Source organism: Pezoporus wallicus, unplaced genomic scaffold (genome assembly GCF_028554395.1).
Source record: "Pezoporus wallicus isolate ANWC-B61680 ecotype Strahan unplaced genomic scaffold, APGP_CSIRO_Pwel_v1 contig_6382, whole genome shotgun sequence".
NCBI classification, from domain to species: Eukaryota; Metazoa; Chordata; class Aves; order Psittaciformes; family Psittacidae; genus Pezoporus; species Pezoporus wallicus.
The window spans coordinates 3,205,927-3,226,091 of record NW_026638015.1 but is presented as its reverse complement, the minus strand read 5'-3'; the positions used below and the strand labels follow the sequence as shown (position 1 = coordinate 3,226,091).

The 20,165-nt window shown below is 42.2% G+C and overlaps 1 protein-coding gene across 4 annotated transcripts in view; it reads left to right on the top strand.

Moving 5' to 3' along the window:
• Nucleotides 1–20,165, top strand: part of SHANK2 (SH3 and multiple ankyrin repeat domains 2) — a 359,601-nt gene that overhangs the window by 38,342 nt on the left and 301,094 nt on the right. For 3 of the 4 annotated variants that reach the window (XM_057408748.1, XM_057408747.1, XM_057408746.1), the window contains exons 3-8: nt 7,097–7,316; nt 12,205–12,408; nt 14,411–14,482; nt 15,415–15,523; nt 15,768–15,919; nt 16,881–17,048. In XM_057408748.1, coding sequence (XP_057264731.1) covers nt 7,113–7,316; nt 12,205–12,408; nt 14,411–14,482; nt 15,415–15,523; nt 15,768–15,919; nt 16,881–17,048 — 909 coding nt within the window. In that variant the 5' untranslated portion in view covers nt 7,097–7,112. Of the gene's footprint in view, nt 1–7,096; nt 7,317–12,204; nt 12,409–14,410; nt 14,483–15,414; nt 15,524–15,767; nt 15,920–16,880; nt 17,049–20,165 lie in introns of those variants that run through there. The other variant, XM_057408750.1, reaches the window with a different exon arrangement.

The following is a 20,165-nucleotide window of genomic DNA, read 5'->3' as shown; positions in this document are numbered from 1 at the left end:
CTGCAGAGCTAAAGAGCAAGGTGCTAAGGGAAAAGTACCATAATAAGGGTAAGCATAAATCCATCCTTTCCTTCTTTCATCTGCCAGCTGTTTTATGGCCTTCCTGTGTCAGAAGTGGTGTTTAACCAGCCAGAGCTCTGTTCAGCTGGGGTTAGGATGTGCAGGGTTCAGGGAGGGAGATTGCCCAGCAGAGCTGAAGATAGAGGATGTGAGGTGGAGCAAAGAGTGTTGTGGTGGTTATTTCCATTGTCAGTTTACTTTCAAGATCACTGAAAATCTGTTTTTATTCAGTGACAGATGGACTTCACTCAGCACTTCTCTATAGCAAGAGCAGCCACTGAAGCAGCACGTTGCTACAAAACACAGTCAGCTTAACTGTGGGAAGCCTACTATCTGTTATGTTTTTAAGAAACTGAAATGAGACATCCCAGACAATCGTTTCATCAAACACTCATCTGTATTTTAGCTGTGTAATATCCTTTTCAACCAATGAATTGCCAGCTGGGAGTTAGGATCCTGGGGTGCTCTGCTTTCTTTGGCTATACAAGCTGTCCTGGGTACAGCAGTAGCAGTCATTTTTCTCCCTTAGTAGCTGGTGCAGTGCTGTGGTTTTGACTTTCAGCTTGGGAACAGTGCTGATAACACCGATGATTTTAGTTGCTGCTCAGTAATGTTTACTCTGACCAAGGACTTTCTGAGTCTCATGCTCTGCCAGGGAGGAGGGGAAGCCAGGAGGAAGCACAGACAGGACACCTGACCCAAACTAGCCAAAGAGGTATTCCATACCACAGCACGTCATGCCCAGTATATAAACTGGGGGCAGTTACCCATAAGGGCTAGATTACTGCTCGGGTCAGGCTGGGTATCGGTCAGTGGGTGGTGAGGTGTTGTATTCTCTTCCCTTGTTATTTCCCTTATCATTATTATTATTGGTGGTAGCAGTAGTGGTTTGTGTTATACCTTAGTTACTGCACTGTTCTTATCTCAACCCATGGGAGTTACATTCTTTTGATTCTCCTCCCCATCCCTCCAGGAGTGAGCGAATGGTGGTGTGGTTCTGGGGTGCCGGCTGGGTTTAAACCACGACACAAGCCTAGGTAAGCCAGGCAACCTACCTGACTTCTTCCGAGGCAGTTGTTTTGGTTGTTGATAGTCCAGTCTTTGGAAGATCACTGAGAGAAAACTGAGTTGAGGTAGCAACTTCACTCTGAGAGCTGTGGCAGTTAACAGATGGTATCTTGCATTTCCATGCAGCTTCAGAGCCGGCCAGACCCTGTCTCAGGGGAGGTGTGTTGCCTACAGGGGGCACCGATCAGGGATGTGGCAGAGAGGCTGCCTGCTCTAGTAAGTCCCACGGACTATTACCCACTCCTGGTGATACATGTGGGTGCTACGGATATAGATAGTAGTAGCCCGGGGAACATAAAGAGGGACTTCAGAGCCCTGGGGGAGGTGGTTAAGGGGCTCTGGAGCTCAGGTAGTCTTTTCATCAATTCTCCAGGATACAGGGGAGGACCTAAAAAAAGCTAGGAGGATTAGCCAGGTTAATAAATGGTTAAAAAGGTGGTGTCATTGTCAGGGGTTTGGGTGTCTTGAACACGGGACCCAAGCTTGTAGGCCAGGTCTAGTGGGGGCTGGTGGAGCTGCTCTGATAAAGAAGGGAAAGAGCAGTTTTGGTAGGAGGCTTGCCAGACTGGTCAAGGAGGCTTTAAACTAGATGTGTTGGGGGAGGGGGGCATCATTCCATCCCAACACACCCAGTCTGTTGCCAGAACCTATAATAAATGCTTGGAGCAATGTAGAGATATCCCAGCCGCTCCAGCCAATGAGCCAGCTTCAGTTGGAGCTCGGCTCCGATGCCTCTATACAAATGCCTGTAGCATGGGGAAGAAACAAGAGGAACTAGAGATGTGTGCGTGTCTACCGGGTATGATATAACAGACATCACAGAAACATGGTGGGATGACTCCTATGACTGGAGGTTACAGGCTCTTTAGGAAAGACAGGCCTGGCAGGCAGGGAGGGGGAATTGCCCTTTCTGTTAGGGATAGGCTGGAGAGTATGGAACTCTGTGTGGGGACAGGTGAGCAGTCCACAGAGAGTTTGTGGGTCAGGGTTAAAGGGAATATGGCTATGGGAGACATTACTGTGGGGATCTGTTACAGACCACCTGATCAAGGAGAACCTGCAGATGAAGCACTCCATAGACAGATAGGAAAAGCCTCACGCTCGCAGGCCCTTGTTCTCATGGGGGACTTCAACCACCCTGACATCTGTTGGAAGGGCGGCACGGCCCGGCACAAGCAATCCAGGAGGTTCCTCGATTGTGTAGAAGACAACTTCCTTCTGCAAGTAATAGAGGAGCCGACAAGGAGAGGTGCCATGCTTGACCTCGTGCTCACCAACAGGGAAGGGCTGGTTGGAATGACGCTCCAGGGCAGCCTTGGATGCAGCAATCATGAGATGCTCGAATTTGAGATCCTCAGGACAGTGGGAAGAGCGTGCAACAAGCTCACTGCCCTGGACTTCAAAAGAGCAGACTTTGGCCTCTTCAGGAGCCTGCTTAGTAAGGTTCCATGGGATACAGCCCTAGAGGGCAGAGGGGCCCAAGACTGTGTGCTGATATTCAAGGATCACCTGCCGCAAGCTCAGGAGTGTTGTATCCCAACCAGAAGGAAGTGCAGCAGGAGGACCAGGAGACCTCCTTGAATGGATAAGGAGCTCCTGAGGAAAATTCAAATGACAAAAGAGGCTTATAATAAGTGGAAGCAAGGGCAGGTGGCATGGGAAGAGTACAGGGATGTTGTCCAGGAAGCTAGGGACCAGGTTAGGAAAGCTAAGGCCCAGTTAGAATTAAACATAGCTAGAGGTATTAAAGATAACAGGAAGGGATTCTAGAAGCACATAGCAAATAAAAAACAGACTAGGGAGAATGTAGGCCCCCTCAGGAAGCTCTCAGGAGAACTGGCTACACAGGGTTTGGAGAAGGCTGAGGTTCTGAATGACTTCTTTGCCTCGGTCTTCACTGGCAAAGGCTCTGACCAAACCACCCAAGTCTTAGAAGGCAGATGCAGGGACTGTGAGAATGAAGACCCTTGCGCCCACTGTGGGAGAGGACCTGGTTCAAGACCATCTTAAAAATCTGAATGTGCACAAGTCCATGGGTCCTGATGAGATCCATCCGTGGGTCCTGAAGGAGCTGGAGAATGAAGTTGCGAAGCCGCTGGCCATCATATTTGAGAAATCATGGCAGTCAGGTGAAGTTCCCGATGACTGGAAAAAGGGAAATATAACCCCCATTTTCAAGAAGGGGAAAATGGATGACCCGGGGAATTACAGAGCAGTCAGTCTCACCTCTGTGCCTGGCAAAATCTTGGAGCAGATTCTCCTGGATGCCATGCTAAGGCACATGAAAATCAACAAGGTGCTTGGTGACAGCCAGCAGGGCTTCTCTAAGGGGAAATCCTGCCTGACCAATTTGGTGGCCTTCTATGATGGGGCTGCAGAACTGATGGACAGGGGTAGAGCAGTTGATGTCATCTACCTGGACTTGGGTAAAGCGTTCAACGCTGTCCCACACGTCATCCTTGTCTCTAAATTGGAGAGACATCAATATGATGGATGGACCACTCACTGGATAAAGAGCTGGCTGGATGGCCACACACAAAGAGTTGTGGTCAATGGCTCAATGTCCAGCTGGGGACCAGTAACGAGTGGTGTCCCTCAGGGATCGGTGTTGGGACCGGTCTTGTTCAACATCTTCATCGCTGCCATGGACAGTGGGATTGAGTGCGCCCTCAGCAAGTTTGCCGATGACACCAAGCTGTGTGGTTCGGTTGATACCCTGGAGGGAAGGAATGCCATCCAGAGGGACCTGGACATGCTTGTGAGGTGGGCTGATGCCAACCTCATGAAGTTTAACCATGCCAAGTGCAAGGTCCTACACCTGGGTGGGAGCAATCCCAGGCACAGCTACAGGTTGGGCAGAGAAGAGATTCAGAGCAGCCCTGAGAAGAAGGACTTGGGGGTGTTGGTTGATGAGGAAATGAGCATGAGCCGGCTTCAATGTGTGCTTGCAGCCCAGAAAGCCAACCATATCCTGGGCTGCATCAAAAGGAGCATGTCCAGCAGGTCGAAGGAGGTGATCCTGCCCCTCTACTCTGCTCTTGTGAGACCTCACCTGGAGTATTGTGTGCAGTTCTGGTGTCCTCAACATAAAAAGGACATGGAACTGCTGGAACAAGTCCAGAGGAGGCCACGAGGATGATCAGGGGACTGGAGCACCTCCTGTATGAAGACAGGCTGAGGAAGTTGGGGCTGTTCAGCCTGGAGAAGAGAAGGCTGCATGGAGACCTCATAGCAGCCTTCCAGTATCTGAAGGGGGCCTATAAGGATGCTGGGGAGGGACTCTTCATTAGGGACTGTAGTGATAGGACAAGAGGTAACGGGTTCAAACTTAAACAGGGGAAGTTTAGATTGGATATAAGGAGGAAGCAAATTCTTTCCTGTTAGAGTGGTGAGGCACTGGAATGGGTTATCCAGGGAGGTTGTGAATGCTCCATCCCTGGCAGCGTTCAAGACCAGGCTGGACGAGGCCTTGGGTGATACGATTTAGTGTAAGGTGTCCCTACTCATGGCAGGGGGGGTTGGAACTAGATGATCTTAAGGTCCTTTCCGACCCTAGTTATTCTATGGTTGTATTCTATTACCCTAAGGTGCCTGTAGGTTTAGGGAGACATGCTTGAAGTCTGCTCTCCTGCAGGATCTGCCCTACACTGGCACCTGCACTGGTTTAGTTTCTTAGGTTGCTCTATTATCTTTAAGAAAAGCATTTCTATGACCTGCTTTCCTGTAGCAGATCTTTTCTTTCAGGTTAGATACCAGGAAGAAGTTCTTCACTGTGAAGGTGTTGGCGCTGGCACATGTTGCCCAGAGAAGCTGTGGCTGCCCCATCCCTGGCAGTGTTCAAGGCCAGGTTGTACAGGGCTTGGAGCAACCTACTCTAGTGGAAGGTGTCCCTGCCTGTGGCAGGGGATTGGAACTGGTTGCACTTTAAGGTCCCTTCCAACCAAAATCATTCTATGATTTTGTGAGCACTGGTGGGACACAAGCTCTGTTAATTTTGCTGCTATAGATGCAGTCTGTCATTATCCATTCCCTGGTTACTTTTGGATTATTCAAGTCTGTATTCCAGAAAATGAGGTGACTTCCAACCCTAACTGCTCATTTCTGAGTAGTTTTTGCATGACAAACCACTTGCCAACACATTGGGAAGTTTTTTTTTTTCCTAATTAGAATCATAGAATAGTTAGGCTCTTTGTGCTTTTAACTGCAGCTTACTGCTCTCTGTTGAATCCATTGCCCTGGAATCTACTGTGCACTCAGATCGCTTTAGGGAGGGACAAACCATGTGATGGTCTTAATGTCTTTTTCCTCTCACCGCTCTTAAATACTGTTAAATACCTCTCATGCTCTTAAATACTGTGTATTGACCTACTATAGTTTGGCTTCATGTGATTTAGCATTGGTAGATAAATAAGTTAATAAGGTGTTTATGCTTTTTATTGACTTAAGGTGCTTTGGAGAGTGGCATTAATTTACAGTTCAGTGAAGAGTAAGAGAATGAAATACTCCCTCAAGAGTTTTCTGTTGTAAATAGGGATGCACATTAAGCTGCTGTGAACTGGAATGCTTTCAGATGTTTGAATGCACTGCATTTGTCTTCATTAGTAATTATAGCTGACTGTGATAACACTGCAATTGGTCTTCATCAGAAATCGTCAAGGTAAGACTTGATGGTGTGGGTGTGTGATGTACTTTGGAAATGCTTGGCTTTGATCTCAAGCTTTAGGTCTGCCTCACCACTGGCCATCCTCTGGTGTGAACACTGGCTCCATCCTATGGTCACCTTAGACTGCTGACTGAGAGCAGTAGCCTTTCATGCCTGCTTTGTAATCACTGTGCTGTAAATGACCAGCGAAGAGGCATGAGTAATCTGCTTGTGATATTTAGTTGGCTCAAGCTACATCATTAAACATGGTGGTAAAAAAAAAGTTCTTAGTCCTCACTGTTGTTTGTATTTACTTTGGGGGATCTGATTCTGAGACCATTCTAGAAGACATGTATCTGGGTTTCTCAGTACAGTCACCTCATATACGTGTGACATGGTAAAGTCAGTTCACCCTTCTGTGCTTTACTTCTGCTTTAATGTATTTTGTTAATGTGGGTACTGCAAAGTTTATGATGGTCTTTTAAATTTTTGCAGTATAATTTTTCACCCATTTTCCCATAGAATAACAGTTTTCATTTTCTGGAGAAACCTTTAGTTTGTGGGACAAAATAAAAGATGTTTTTTGCTGCTGTAGTTGGAAAAACCCAGATTGGAAAATATTCTGCTGTTCTTACTGTGAGACCTCTGAATGCAACTGTCCCAACTTTGGAACAAACATTACTTTTATTTTAGCCTGATCTATACCACAGATTAACAATGTTTGTAAAATCTGTATTTGAGCATGTATAGTAGATTTATTATGGTAGCGTTGATACTGAAGGATGTTGTGTGAGCAGCAAACAAAGTAGCCTCTACACCTTTCTGGTTCCATGTAGGATTCAGTTTTTTTCTTGATTCTGTTATTTGAATATACTGTCTTTCATTGAAACCTTACCTGTGCAGTTTCTTGATGTACAGGATGATGTTTAGCACCTGTATTGATCTCCTGAAATGTTTTTTTGCACTGGGAGAAGTAAGCTTGAAAGCCAGAGTTTTAAGCACAGTTTGCTACAGTTCTATTTAGCAGAGAACCTGCTGGTGTTTTCTAGGTCCTTTGGGGGATTGGATGGACCTGGGATGAAAGGTCATCTTCCCTTCTATTACTCTTTCTTCCTTCCCCTGTCCTTCTTCCTCTTCTGTAGTAATTTGGTAGGCAGATTTGTTTCCATTATCTTCTGATACCCACATAAATTACGGAAGGAAATAAAAGGATGAAACTTAAAACTTTGTTATTAAATACATGTTACTTCCAGGAAAACTAAACTTGTAACTGGCTGATGTTTAAGACTTTAGCTTACCTTTCCTCTTTCTTCTTTGTATTGGCAGGCTGAAGAACTTGACCATGCCTCGTAGCCCAACATCAAGTGAAGATGAAATGGCACAAAGCTTTTCTGACTATTCTGTTGAATCTGAATCCGACAGCTCCAAAGAAGAAACCATTTATGACACAATTAGAGCAACTGCAGAGAAGCCAAGCAGCAGAATGGAAGACAGTCAGAGCAACACGTTAGTGATTCGAATTATAATACCTGATCTGCAGCAAACGGTAAATCATATTGCATTACAAATAAAATGAAGCTGAAGTTTTGCTGGCTTCAGTCTGCAGTAGATCTGTTCTGTTCTCTTACAATTTTGATATATTACAGGCAAAATTTATGTCATGTTTTCTTTTAATGTCTACATTTTGTACCCTGGTGGTATATCTGACTAATAGGCTAAACTGAAGACACCATCGCACCCAAGAGACTCTATGTAGTATGTTAACTTGATGAAAGCTGTGATCATAATGCAAAATACCTGTCTGATCTGCAGTCAGAGGTGTTTGGGTAGAAGAAAGAGGATTAGAAAACTAAAATCTCATCAGCAGATGAAGATTGAACCCCAAAATCATGTTATCTCTACAAAAGCTTCATATCTACATAATCCCACTGTTTTCTCTAATTTCTCTTTTCATGAGGTAGTTTGTGGTGTGGTGCTAGACTGGGGTCTAGCAGGAGGTCATCAAATTCTCTGTCATGTTTGTTGCCTTTTTCTGTCATCCTCCATAACAAGATATCCTTCTTAAGTAGCTGGTGTCTTTCAGAGTTTAAAGATGAGGAAAGAGAAGTACAAATCACTCTTTCCTTCCTCCTTTGCTGCTGTGCCTTTACTACATGGTGTTGTTTCTCAGACTTCAACGCAGAGAAATCAACACACTCAGTTTGGAGGAAGAACAAAGCTTCTGATTGTTTTTTACAATGACATGAAATCACCATTTTATTCTCTCCCTCTTCCTTGCCACTTAAACTGGGAACATCTCAGAGAGGATAAAATGAACCTTTTGTGGTGGACCAATAGCTGTTTCTCACATCCCTAAGTCTGCTGGATGAAAATAGGGACTTTTCAACAAAAGACAATCTCTCTTATCTTACAGAAATAATTGAACAGACACTTCATTTGTTAAAAAATGTCTCATTAATTGAGTAATTGTATTTCTTTTGTGGCTGAATTTGTAAAGTTCAGTGTCTGGAATGTTAGGAGCATGAGGTTGCAGAACTTTGCTATTGTAATTCTGTAAGCAAAAGAATCATTGTCTTCTGCAAATGCTACAATAGGAATAAGAGTCTCATCACAGAGAAAATCTTGGGAATTACTGATTCTGTCTAGAACCAGAAGTGTTTGATTAATTTCCTAAACTGTCCTGAGCTTCCCTGAATGCTGTTGTTGGGTTTTTCAGTTGATGGTAGTCTGAAGGCATCAGCCTTTTTCATTGCAAAGATGATTATACAACACATTCTTTCAATGAATGTGTGCTACATACATCACTCTGTGCTGACATTTAAGATCTACATCATACTGTGCTGCCACTGAAGATCTATCTCAGATGAAATTATTCCTTTCTTTTTAATTAAGTTCATTTATAGAGTGATAGAGATGGGCTGTCTGCAGGCTGACAGGGAAAAGCTGTTTTGACAGGGTGGCCTCAGGTGTGGTTGTAGAGCTCTTCTTTTAAAGCCCAATCTACACAGTGCTGCAGAAATTCAGGGGAGTGGGTGTCAGAGCTGGGAGCTTTCTCTCTTAAACTCTTGTACTTGAAATCTTTTAGATAAGGATTGCTGCTGAAATGCCAGTATCACTCCATTAGTTGATATGGAACGATACTAACCCTCTGTGAAGAGGAAGTAGTGTGGGACCTGAGCTGGCCAAAAAAGCTGCAGAGGGCAGAGCAGGACTGAGGCTGCTGTGAGCCACACATGGGGGTTGTATTAAATCTTGGCTGAAGCAGTCATCAGCTTGGGTCTTCCATTTCAGTAGTGATTGAAATACTAAAATCCACTGTTAATACATCTTAAATTTAAAGGATTTTGCCTGTAGTGTACTCCTCTGTCAAGACAAGCGCTGATTGGCTGTGGTTAGGAAGTTATTGATGATCCTACCAGCTTGCTATGTCTTGAACTGTGTTCAGTGCTTAATGAATAGATCCAATAAAATGGAAAGATTAACTTGACTTGGTAGGTTTAGTCTGCTGTTAGAAACAGGGAGGCTGTAGCCTCCTGAAGCCCTCTTATTTCATTATTTCTTAGACCAGTACTAAGTTATTTATTGACGCTATTGAAACACTTCTTATTTTTAAATCTAATTTTGTGCAGGAAATGAAATGAATCAAAAAGTATTTTTGGTTTTGTGTTTCATTCGATCATTTTTATTGCTTTACCTTCTGTACTTTTTTTCCTTCTTAATAAACTCACAATGAAAAGTAACTCAATCATTTTAAATAGTTCTAGAGAAGATGATCCATTTCTGATTTAATTTATCAGCCCACAGGCTCTTTTACAGATAAGTGAAAGCTGGGTTCAGGTTTGCAGACAGGGAAACCAAGAACTTAAATGTAGAATAGTAAAGTTTGGAGATGATCATAGTTCATGAGCTGTGGTATAGCTACAAGCCAAATCCAACACACACCCCATTTGCTGTATAATTATAATTGATTTAACAGAAGAGATATTTAAAATTAGTCTGTTTAATCAGAGGAGCGTGAAATAACAATATAATGTTATGTTTTTATTCTTCATTGTTTTATAGAAAGTATGATTAAGCATATGTTTGCTTAAAAGGAGTAGTTTAGGGTTTTAGATGCTTAGCCCATGGGGAAGCATTAAACAGCTCGCTAAACCCAGTAGGAATAAAAGTTTGCTCCTCTGCAGTGGTTGGTGTAAATCACCTTTATTTAATTGCATGCATGTAATAAGCACAGAGTATCAGAAGTAGGATGTGCTACTATGGAATCATAGAATAGTTAGGGTTGGAAAGGATCTTAAGCTCATCCAGTTCCAACCCCCCTGCCATAGGTGGGGACACCTCACGCTAGCCCATGTAGCCCAAGGCTCTGTCCAGCCTGGCCTTGAACACTTCCAGGGATGGAGCATTTACCACTTCTTTTGGTGACCTGCGCCAGTGCCTCACCACCCTCACAGTAATGAACTTCTTCCTTGTATCCAACCTGTACTTCCCCTGTTTCAGTTTGAACCCATTACCCCTTGTCCTATCACTGCAGTCCCTGATGAAGAGTCCCTCTGCAGTATCCTTGTAGGCCCCCTTCAGATACTGGAAGCTGCTTTGAGGTTTCGACGCAGCCTTCTCTTCTCCAAGCTGAACAGCCCCAACTTTCTCAGCCTGTCTTCATACAGAGGTGCTTCAGCCCCTGATCATCCTCGTGGCCTCCTCTGGGGTTGCTCCAGCACTGCACACAAAACAAGCAACTTGCTCCATTGCTTTTGTCATGATACCCAACTTGTTTGCATTTTCCACTTTTTGGTTGTCACGTCTTTAATATCAACATCTTCTATTGAAGGGCATAACTTGTATTTTGCTATTCTGACAATCTCATTTTGGAAGCAGCTGTGCAAACTATTTGTCATGGTTCTTCTCTTGCAGTGCAGTTCTGTACGATTGACAGTTTCGTGTGTCTGGTGAAAAAGATGTGTTGATTGGTAGGTTTTGAATAGGTAAATGTTATTCCTCAGCATTTCTGTATCCTGAACATTCTTCCCATTGAGTTAATATCTACCCTTTAGCTGGAGCAGGTGAGCTATTTTTGCCCTTGCTTCTAGGTATATAATCATGGAATTACAGAATCCCAGGTTGCAAGGGACCTCAAGGATCATCTGGTCCAACCTGGCAGTCCTTCTGTTGTGCATAGTGACTTAATCTCACCAGTGTGAAGGGATGCAAGGTTGTAACTGTCCGTGTCTCATGGTCCAGAGAGCTTTAATATCAAACCCAAAAGTCTCACGTTTCAGCACCCAGTGTTGATGCACTATCTTGCTTCTAGACTTAGATTTTGAGTGGCCTAGTGTGTTTCTTACAGGATTCTTGAGCCAATCAGGGCTTCTTCAGTGGTTCTTGTTAGAAAGAATGTGTATGTAGCTGGCCTTTAAGGCACTATCACATTTAATTTGGTCTTGGGATGCACCAAGAAGGTGGAAAGAACAGGTCTCATGTCTTTCAATGCAAAATATGTTTCATATATGCCAATGTCAGACCTGTGGAAAGCAAAGTATTTCTGAATGTATATATTGCATATTACTGATGCAATGTGCATAAACACTGTAGAAAGATTTGTTTTCCATTGAAATCTATTCTGAAGAACATTTTTCTCTGACCCATGTGCAATCCCTGCATCCTGTGTTGAAGTGTGAGCGGTCAGGGATACAGGGGTGTGCTTTGAGTGGGCAAAGAAGGGACTCCTGTGCTGCAGCTCTGCCATGGCAGCTGAGTACAAACACTTCTCATGGCCCAATACAGGGTGAGTTGGCAGTGCCAAACATTCCTAAGGCACATCAGAAGCAACAAATTCGTTTCTAGGCATTGCCGTCTCCTGGCTGCTTGCAACCAATGACTGCAACATAAGCTACAGTGGCAAAATCCCTAAATTTCTGGAATCCCTAAATTTCTGGAATCCCTAAATTCCAGCCTGGTGAGAAGCAGAGAACTGGGAAGGATTTTCAAGTCTTCTATTGCTTCATGCCATATAGTTCCTCCCATAAACTTACCCTAAGGTACATGTAGTTTCAAATTAACTGGAATTCTTACCTGAATGCTGTTATTTTGTGCAGTTGTCGTGGATCAGACTGATTGTCAGAAGGGCCCAGAATAAAGTGGATGGTTAAATATCTTGCAACATCCCTTTCACTTGGCTTTTCAAGCAGGCTTGCTGTGAAGATGTCCTTTCTCTGAAGAAGGATGTGGGCTCTGATGGTTGTGTTTCTGCAGCACTTGTGCATTAGTTGTTCTAGAGGAATGTGTGCTGAAATACAACTCTTGATGTATGTTTTTGTCATGGAATTTGTAGTTTTTATTGTGTGTGTTTGTATGATATTTGTAAATTTTAGAATGTAAGATGCTATTTAAATGTTTTTCATTAATTAGATTTTTTTAATGATTTCTCTTTGCAGAAGTGCATTAGATTTAACCCAGAAGCTTCAGTGTGGGTTGCAAAGCAACGAATTCTGTGCACTTTGAATCAGAGTTTGAAGGATGTCCTGAATTATGGTCTGTTCCAGCCTGCAAGCAATGGTAGAGATGGGAAGTTTCTGGATGAGGAACGACTTCTTAGGGAATATCCACAGCCAGTGAATAAAGGAGTTCCTTCACTTGAGGTATTTTTAGGTCTATTTGAAACTGTTGTATTCTGAGCTGCGTTTGGGATTTCTACATGCACCTGCATTGCTTTTGGGAAGTAGTGATCAGCAAGTCTGAACTTGAACCCTTGCTCACTGAAGTGCTGGAGTTCACTTGCTCAGTGGAGCTGTTCCATGTGTTATCCCTGTAAGGTTGCAAATAATCAGCAGCTTTGAGAGATGGGATTTTGAAGTTTTCCTCTGCTGAGGACATGAGTGATGTGTCTTATTCTGTGATTTAATAAAGAAATGTAAGGTTTTGGAGTAAGCTTTTGGGTCTCTGAGAAGGTTTGCAATAGTAGGGTAGCAGCTGGCAACTAACCAGCCTTTGCTTTCTGTCTCAGTAAAGCCTTTCCCCCCTCCAGACTCACTCCCTCTGTTGTGCCTCTCTTCACAGTGCACAGGTTTCTTTTGTCTCCTCGGAAAGCAGTAAAGGAAAAGAGAATGTGTATGTGTGAAGCAGTCACATGCAGACACTGGAATTTCCCCTCGCTGTTGCTCATGCAGAGGCTGTGCACTGGGAGGATAAACTGGGCAGAGCTATTATGGCACTGGTTGAACATGGAGCAGAGCCAGCTCACTCTGAAACACAATATAGAAGGAAACTGGGGCATGAAACTAGTATTTAATGAATTTTGGTCTTCTTTATATGGTAGCACATAAGCCACTAATAATCTGCAGTTCATAAATGTACTCTACTATCACACAAATCCAAGGAAACAGGACCAGAGTTAGAGAAGGCTTCAAGTCCAGCTTGTCTGGCAGTTTACTTCAGAGATTCATATTATCTCTGATCATCATTATTATGCGATCATTATTATAATATGGGCAGAGATGCCCATATTATAGCCATAAGCAAATTAAATAGCCACTGCATTTCTCTTCTGTCATGTTGTTTTCTAAGTGTTCACTGCTAAGTTCATCTCCCTTCAGCTAAAGGATTGAACAATTCAGGGCTTAAAAGTGATCTTGGGAAAAGCTGGTGTTAGAGCCTCATTCACAGTCTCATTGTCCAATAGACCTGCATAATATAATTAGATAAAAATAAATTATATGTAAAATTATATAAATCCCATTATTTGTGCCATAGATGCCATACTGTGGCTGCAGGGTAGCAAACTGCTCAGGGTAACACATGAGTGAGTTTCAGTCACAAAAAGAGGCAATGATTTGAACCTCTGTAACTAGCTCTGATAAACATCAGGAGAACTATTCCCCTGTGTGAGTTCTGCCTATGTGGATTAAGGGATTTTTTCAGGAATCATTTTTTTTTTTTCCCATTTCAGAAATGCTAAGCTGATATTTTGAAATATATTTTTTAAAATTCAACATGCCTTCCTAGTTCTTGTTCCTGCCTGAGGCTAGAAATGAAAGTGCACAGAAATCCTTAGGGAAAAGCACTTCTCACTGTAATTTTTGCTTATTTCTGTAGATTTCAGAGGCAGATTTCATTTTCAATCCTCCTCCATTGATTTCAGTGTATTTATACAAGATGAATTTTGCTTACATAAACTGTCTAACTGTGATGCCAGTGTGTTAAGCAGAGTGTTGATTTGTGGTGAATATTCAAAAGGAAATACTAAGCTTTATTTGAAATCTTGCCTAAATCTACATCACTGTGAATGATACTTCTCTTTATCAGGGACTGTAGTGATAAGACAAGGGGTAATGGGTTCAAACTGAAACAGGGGACGTTCAGGTTTGATATAAGGGAGAATTTTTTACTGTGCGGGTGGTGAAGCACTGGAACAGCTTGTGCAAGCAAGTCGTAAATGCTCCATCCCTGGCAGTGTTCAAGGGCAGGTTGGACAGAGCCTTGGGTGGCATAGTCTGGGGTGAGGTGTCTCTGCCCATGGTAGGGTAGTTGGAACTGGATGATTTTAAGATCTTTTCCAGACGTTTCTGGTAAGGTCAGAAAATCACGTTATGAGCTTTTGAGCAAAATAAGGCATTTAAAATGGATTCTTTTTTTCTCTCTCAGTTTCGATACAAGAAAAGAGTGTACAAACAGTTCAATCTTGATGAAAAGCAGGTGGCCAAGCTTCACACCAAGGTAAGCCCAGTTGACTGGGGAAGTTAGCAGTTGCCTCCTTGGCAAAGTAACATGTCTGAGGAACTGGAAATAAGGAGTTCATTCCCACCTAAGCCTATTGCTGACCAGCAAACAGTAAGTGCTGCCAGCACCAACAGGGATGTGTGAATTGTGATCTGAGAATTCATCTCATAGAAAAATTCCCATGTTTGACTCTTCCATGTGTATACTAGTAATTTTAAATGAACCTTACATTGTAAATACAATGAGCTTTCAGCATGCTGTATCTATGTCTCTAGACTCATTTGCAGGTCAGAGTTATAATGATGATGACCATACGCTATGCTAAATTCTTAATGAGTGAATCTTTTGCTCATTTTTTTTCCTTAAAACTGTAAAAACCTGGAATTCTATTACTGCATTTGAGTTTTGAACATTATACTTAAGTAAATACATAAAGGGAGGCTAAAAGAAATCTGGAGTGGGGCTTTCTACAAGGGCCTGTAGGGACAGGAAAAGGGGGAATGGGCTTTAACCTGCCAGAGGGGAGATTGAGAGGGACTCTTAGGCAGAAGCTCTTCCCTGTGAGGGTGCTGAGGCGCTGGCGCAGGGTGCCCAGAGAAGCTGTGGCTGCCCCATCCCTGGCAGTGTTCAAGGGCAGGTTGGACACAGGGGCTTGGAGCAAGCTGCTCTAGTGGAAAGTGTCCCTGCCCGTGGCTGGGGGTTGGAACTGGATCAACTTTAAGGTCCTTTCCAGCACAAACAACTCTGTTATTCTGTGATTATAAACCTCAGGGTTTATGCTCTCGGTATAAAAGTCATGGTGTCCAGGGATGTCAGTTAGCTTGTGTTCAGTGTCAATAGATATTGACATAAATTGACAGAATATTTCATTTTAGTCAAAAATTTCTTTTTTAAAATTAGAGACAGATTCATTTGTCACTCTTTTTCAGGCTAATTTGAGAAAGTTTATGGATCATGTCCACCACCTCTCAGTGGAAAAAATTGCTAAGATGTTGGACCGAGGACTGGACCCGAATTATCATGACCTAGAAAGTGGAGGTTAGGACAATAAAACAAACACCTTGGGTTTGCTCAACCTAAATTCATTAATGGGCTGAATCTCACATGCTGTTTCTGTTGCCTTCGTAACTCTGCTAATGGAAGCTGTATGGTTTTGTAAGGAGAAAACATAGTTTATGATTTTCTTTGAGCAGCATTTTTAACTGAACATTTTACAAACAAATATTCTTTATTTTATCGATTTGCTTATCTTTTTTTCAAGTATACCTATTCTGTTCCTTAGAAACACCCCTAACTTTGGCAGTTCAGCTTGACAATACTGTAGAAGTGATAAAAGCTCTGAAAAATGGAGGAGCACATTTAGACTTCAGAGCCAGAGATGGAATGACAGCTCTGCACAAAGCAGCCAGAGCCAAGAACCAAGTAGCCCTCAAGGTAAGTGCTTTCAGTGCAAATGATACATTATTTTATAGGAAACCAATATATATTCTTTATTGTAAGGGTGGTGAGGCACTGGAATGGGCTGCCCAGGGAGGTTGTGAATGCTCCATCCCTGGCGGTGTTCAAGGCCAGGTTGGACAGAGCCTTGGGTGGCATGGTTTAGTGTGAGGTGTCCCTGCCCATGGCAGGGGGTTGGAACTGGGTCATCTTAAGGTCCTTTCCAACCCTAACTATTTTATGATTCTATATAAAGAAGAATGTTTTCAGTTAATTACTTTATTGTACTTAGTGGATCCTTTAATATGTGCTTATTCTAGTGCTTCCGTGTGGCTTTCAAATCTTAACAATTGCTTTCAGCAAAAAGGGCCTTTTCATTTCTGATTATTTTTTTTTTTTTGGGGTAGGAATTAAAAGTGGTGGAATTTAACCTTATTAACACAATGGAGAAGATCTGAGGAAATAGAATGGCTTTATTATTGCTTATCTCTGAAAACAAACACCAGTGGTGACATGGATTATATAATGTATCTTAACAGTCTTTTCTGTTAAGTATTTTTAAATCACTTTGATAGCTTAGATTAAATCTTATGTTTATGGCTTTTGCTTATTTCCTTCTGACAGACATTCAGATTGCATGACGTTTTTGATAAGGCATCTTGTAACTGAAGAGGTGAATGTGCTGCAGAGGTGGTGTGGCATTTTCACAACCGTGATTTCTGAACTTAATGAGAGGGTGGAAATTGGACAGAAATTCCTTCAGATCCTAATTTTCTGAGGTCATTTCTTCCTTAGCTTTTCTGTGCTGCATTCTAAATTGTATCAGCTTATAAAAAGTGAGCAAAAAAATATTTATTATGGCAAGTATCACCTTTATGAATACTTTCTCAGGTAAAGTCTCCTTATAGTTAGAAGTCCCTCCAAAATCTTATTTTTCACAGTTTGTGATTACTTTCAGACCCTTTTAGAGCTTGGAGCATCTCCGAACTACAAAGACAGCTGTGGCCTGACACCACTGTACCACACTGCTATTGTGGGAGGGGATCCTTACTGCTGTGAGCTGCTACTTCATGAACACGCTACCGTCAGTTGCAAAGATGAAAATGGATGGCAAGAAATTCATCAGGTAGGAAAGATACATTTCTGTTTGGAGCTGAATTTGCAGGAGGAAATGTGCCAGATGTGTTCCATGGTTACTGTTTTGAAGGATGTTTGGGTGTGTTTAGTCCATGTACATACAGGTATGGCATTTCTTCCTTTTTCTATTTGCTTGTTACTTTGCATCCTGCTGTGGTGGATTAGAAGTGGAAACTATTCTAGTGGAGTTTTGTAACTTTGAAATCCTATGGTTACTGTGGATTTTGCTGCAGAATTAGCACTAGTCCCATTTCTGTAATGGACTCTTGGAAGTTCAGCTTCCTATTAGGCACTTCAGTAAAAAAGCATAGCTTGGTCTTCTTGTTGGGTGCCAGGTTTTGTATTCTTGGTAATGCTTCTTGTGTGCTTCTCAGAGGTACTTCGTCCTTTCTGTCTGGTTAACTTTACAGGAAGATTTGTGTTCAGGATCCTGCTACTCAGATCTGTCAGTGTGTTGCACTGAAGGAAGTTAAAGTCTTACATACAATTTGAGTCACTTTTCATTCCCTGTGTGTGTGGAAACTGGGATTCTAATGATTTTTCATTTCCTGATTGTACATGGGTTTTAGTTTTCTCTCCTATTCAGTGTGTGGATGAAGATGGTAGTTTGCTCTATCAAGAAATATGATTTAGAAAAGTAATAATTTGAGATTCATGGTGCTCACATAGCTTGAATCAATGATGGTGCCAGAATTCATCATTGGTTGACTTCACCATAGCTTACAAGGAAGATAGACTTCTTTAATCAACCTCACAGGCCTGCTTAGATCATCTAGGCTCACTTTCTTTTCTGTGCACTGATCGTCTTAGTATAGAACTTCTGTTCTTTGAAAGAAGGTTTCTGGGTACCCACATATCTGAACTTTTTCACTGTGTAGGAGTGTTTGGGTTGAGGTTGTTTGGATCCATTTCTAGTAGGGGGGGGAAGCACATTAATTTACTATCATTGTTTCTGAGGATGTTGAGGAAATGGATTGTCTATGTCAAAATGTTATCCCATCTGGACTCATGGAAAATATAGAGAGAAACTCCCTGTTTTGAAAACCCAGCTTCACAGACATATGGTTATCATTTCTCCTTTCCAAGCCTATTGTGTTGGTTGTAAACATTGATCTATTTAGGATTACATCTGGATTATGGGCAATCTGTCTTCAGTAATAGATAATGGAAGTGTTCCTCTATCAACTGAGAAAGATGGTGATATGATACAATCCCATATGCTTTTGTCTGTGTGAAGAAGGGGAAGTTACTTTGCCTGCAAGGAAATAATTGATACCACATATATTTTTAGTTTTAGTAACAATTTTTACCTGTATAAATGAAGCCTTTAGGCTTAAGGTGGTTTATGCTGTGCTAGGAGAATAGTAAAAGGATTTCCTCTGGACATATCTGTCTTTCTCCATTGACTCTAAGTGGGGAGTCCTGGTGAATAGTTGCTTGGCTTGCCTACCCCACAGACCCTTACAGCAAGGGGAAATGCAGCTCTCTTGCATTGGTTGTCTTCCACCACCTCCCCGTAAGTGTTATTGTCAGATTGGCAAAAAAACAGCAAAGTAGAGAAAGGGCCTAGTTTTAGTCCAGTTTATCGTGGTAGGAATAGAAAGTTGAAATTAGTTCTTATATTTTATGATTTATTTAAATAGTTACGTCTGCACATTTATCCCTCGATAGTGAGTGACTTTTAGAGACTGGGCAGGATTGATAATGTATGGCTAATTGTGTACTTGCTCTAATATCTCACACAGTCAGAGACACTGTTATGGTTTAGAATCACAGAACCAGCTGGGTTGGAAAAGAGAATTAAGATCGTCAAGTCCAACCATTACCCCAGCACTGTGAAGGCCACCATTAAACCATGTCACTGAGGGCCTTGTCTACATGGTGTGTGAACACTTCTAGGGACAATGACTCCACCACTGCCTTGGGTAGCCTGTTCCAGTGTCTGAGTACCCTCTTTGTGAAAAAATTGTTCCCAGTCTCCTGTCTAAACCTCCCTGGTGCAGCTTGAGGCCGTTTCCTCTTGTCCTGTTGTCGTGGTTTAAGCTGAACCCAGGACACCTGTCCTTTGTTCCTTGGGAGCAGAACCCAGCCCCCTTCTGGCTCCATCCTCCTTTTAGGTAGTGGTAGCGATAAGGTCTCCCCTGAGCCTTCTCTTCTCCAGACTCAACCCCCTCAGTTCAGATCCTTTTCTCCCTTTGCTCGTTGTTGGATGCTCACTTTCTGTGGCCTAGCCTGAAAATGTTCATGTTCCAATAACAGCTAAATAAATAAATTGTAAATGAATAAACTGTTAAATAAACACTGGTTTTCCCTTTCTGTGTGTTAAAAACTGAAAATAGAGGAAGAAAAGATGCAGTGGGTAGTCTGTTAGGCTAGGATTTTGGATGTCCCAGATTTAATGTGTGCATTGAGCAGTGCACTTAATTTTTCTCATCCAAATTGCAAGATATGTCAGTTTGTAACTCCCACTGAAGTCAGTAGCAATTAGGTACCTAAGACAGACTGAATGGGTTTGTATACCTCTATCTCTTATCTTAAAATCTGTATTATTATATAGAAATGATACTAATTTGAGATGTTATAAAGTTAAAAACATTAGAAACTGGTAAGTACTCGGTTGGGGTAGGAGGTAGTCAAGTAAAGGAGACTGTTGAATGGAAATACTGTGGTTTTTCTCCAACTCATGTACTAATCAGGAAAGTTTCTCATTTCAGTGAAGCCTTGTTCATAGAGGTTAATTTCCCAGTATTCCGGGTCTAACATTGATTTGTATGGCTGACAAAATAATACTTGAAGATTTTCCTTCTTTTGGACCAGTGCCATGTGTATAATGTGTGTCTATTGATATCACAGAATCAAGATGATTACCTGAATTTTGGCCAAGTTTACCCAAACTCTTTTCACGCCTTCAAAGCAAGCTTTGGGAATCTCATCATCTTCAGTGCCATCTAGTGGGCAACTTTCGAGGCTTCACAGAATGAAAAACCGTTTTTTGTCTCCTTGCTACGTTTGACAGACAGGAATATTAGTGGATCAAAAGTACCAAAATTCGTGTTTTCTCAATCCCTTAAACTGCCAGTCCTCAAAAATTCAGATGCTTAAACTT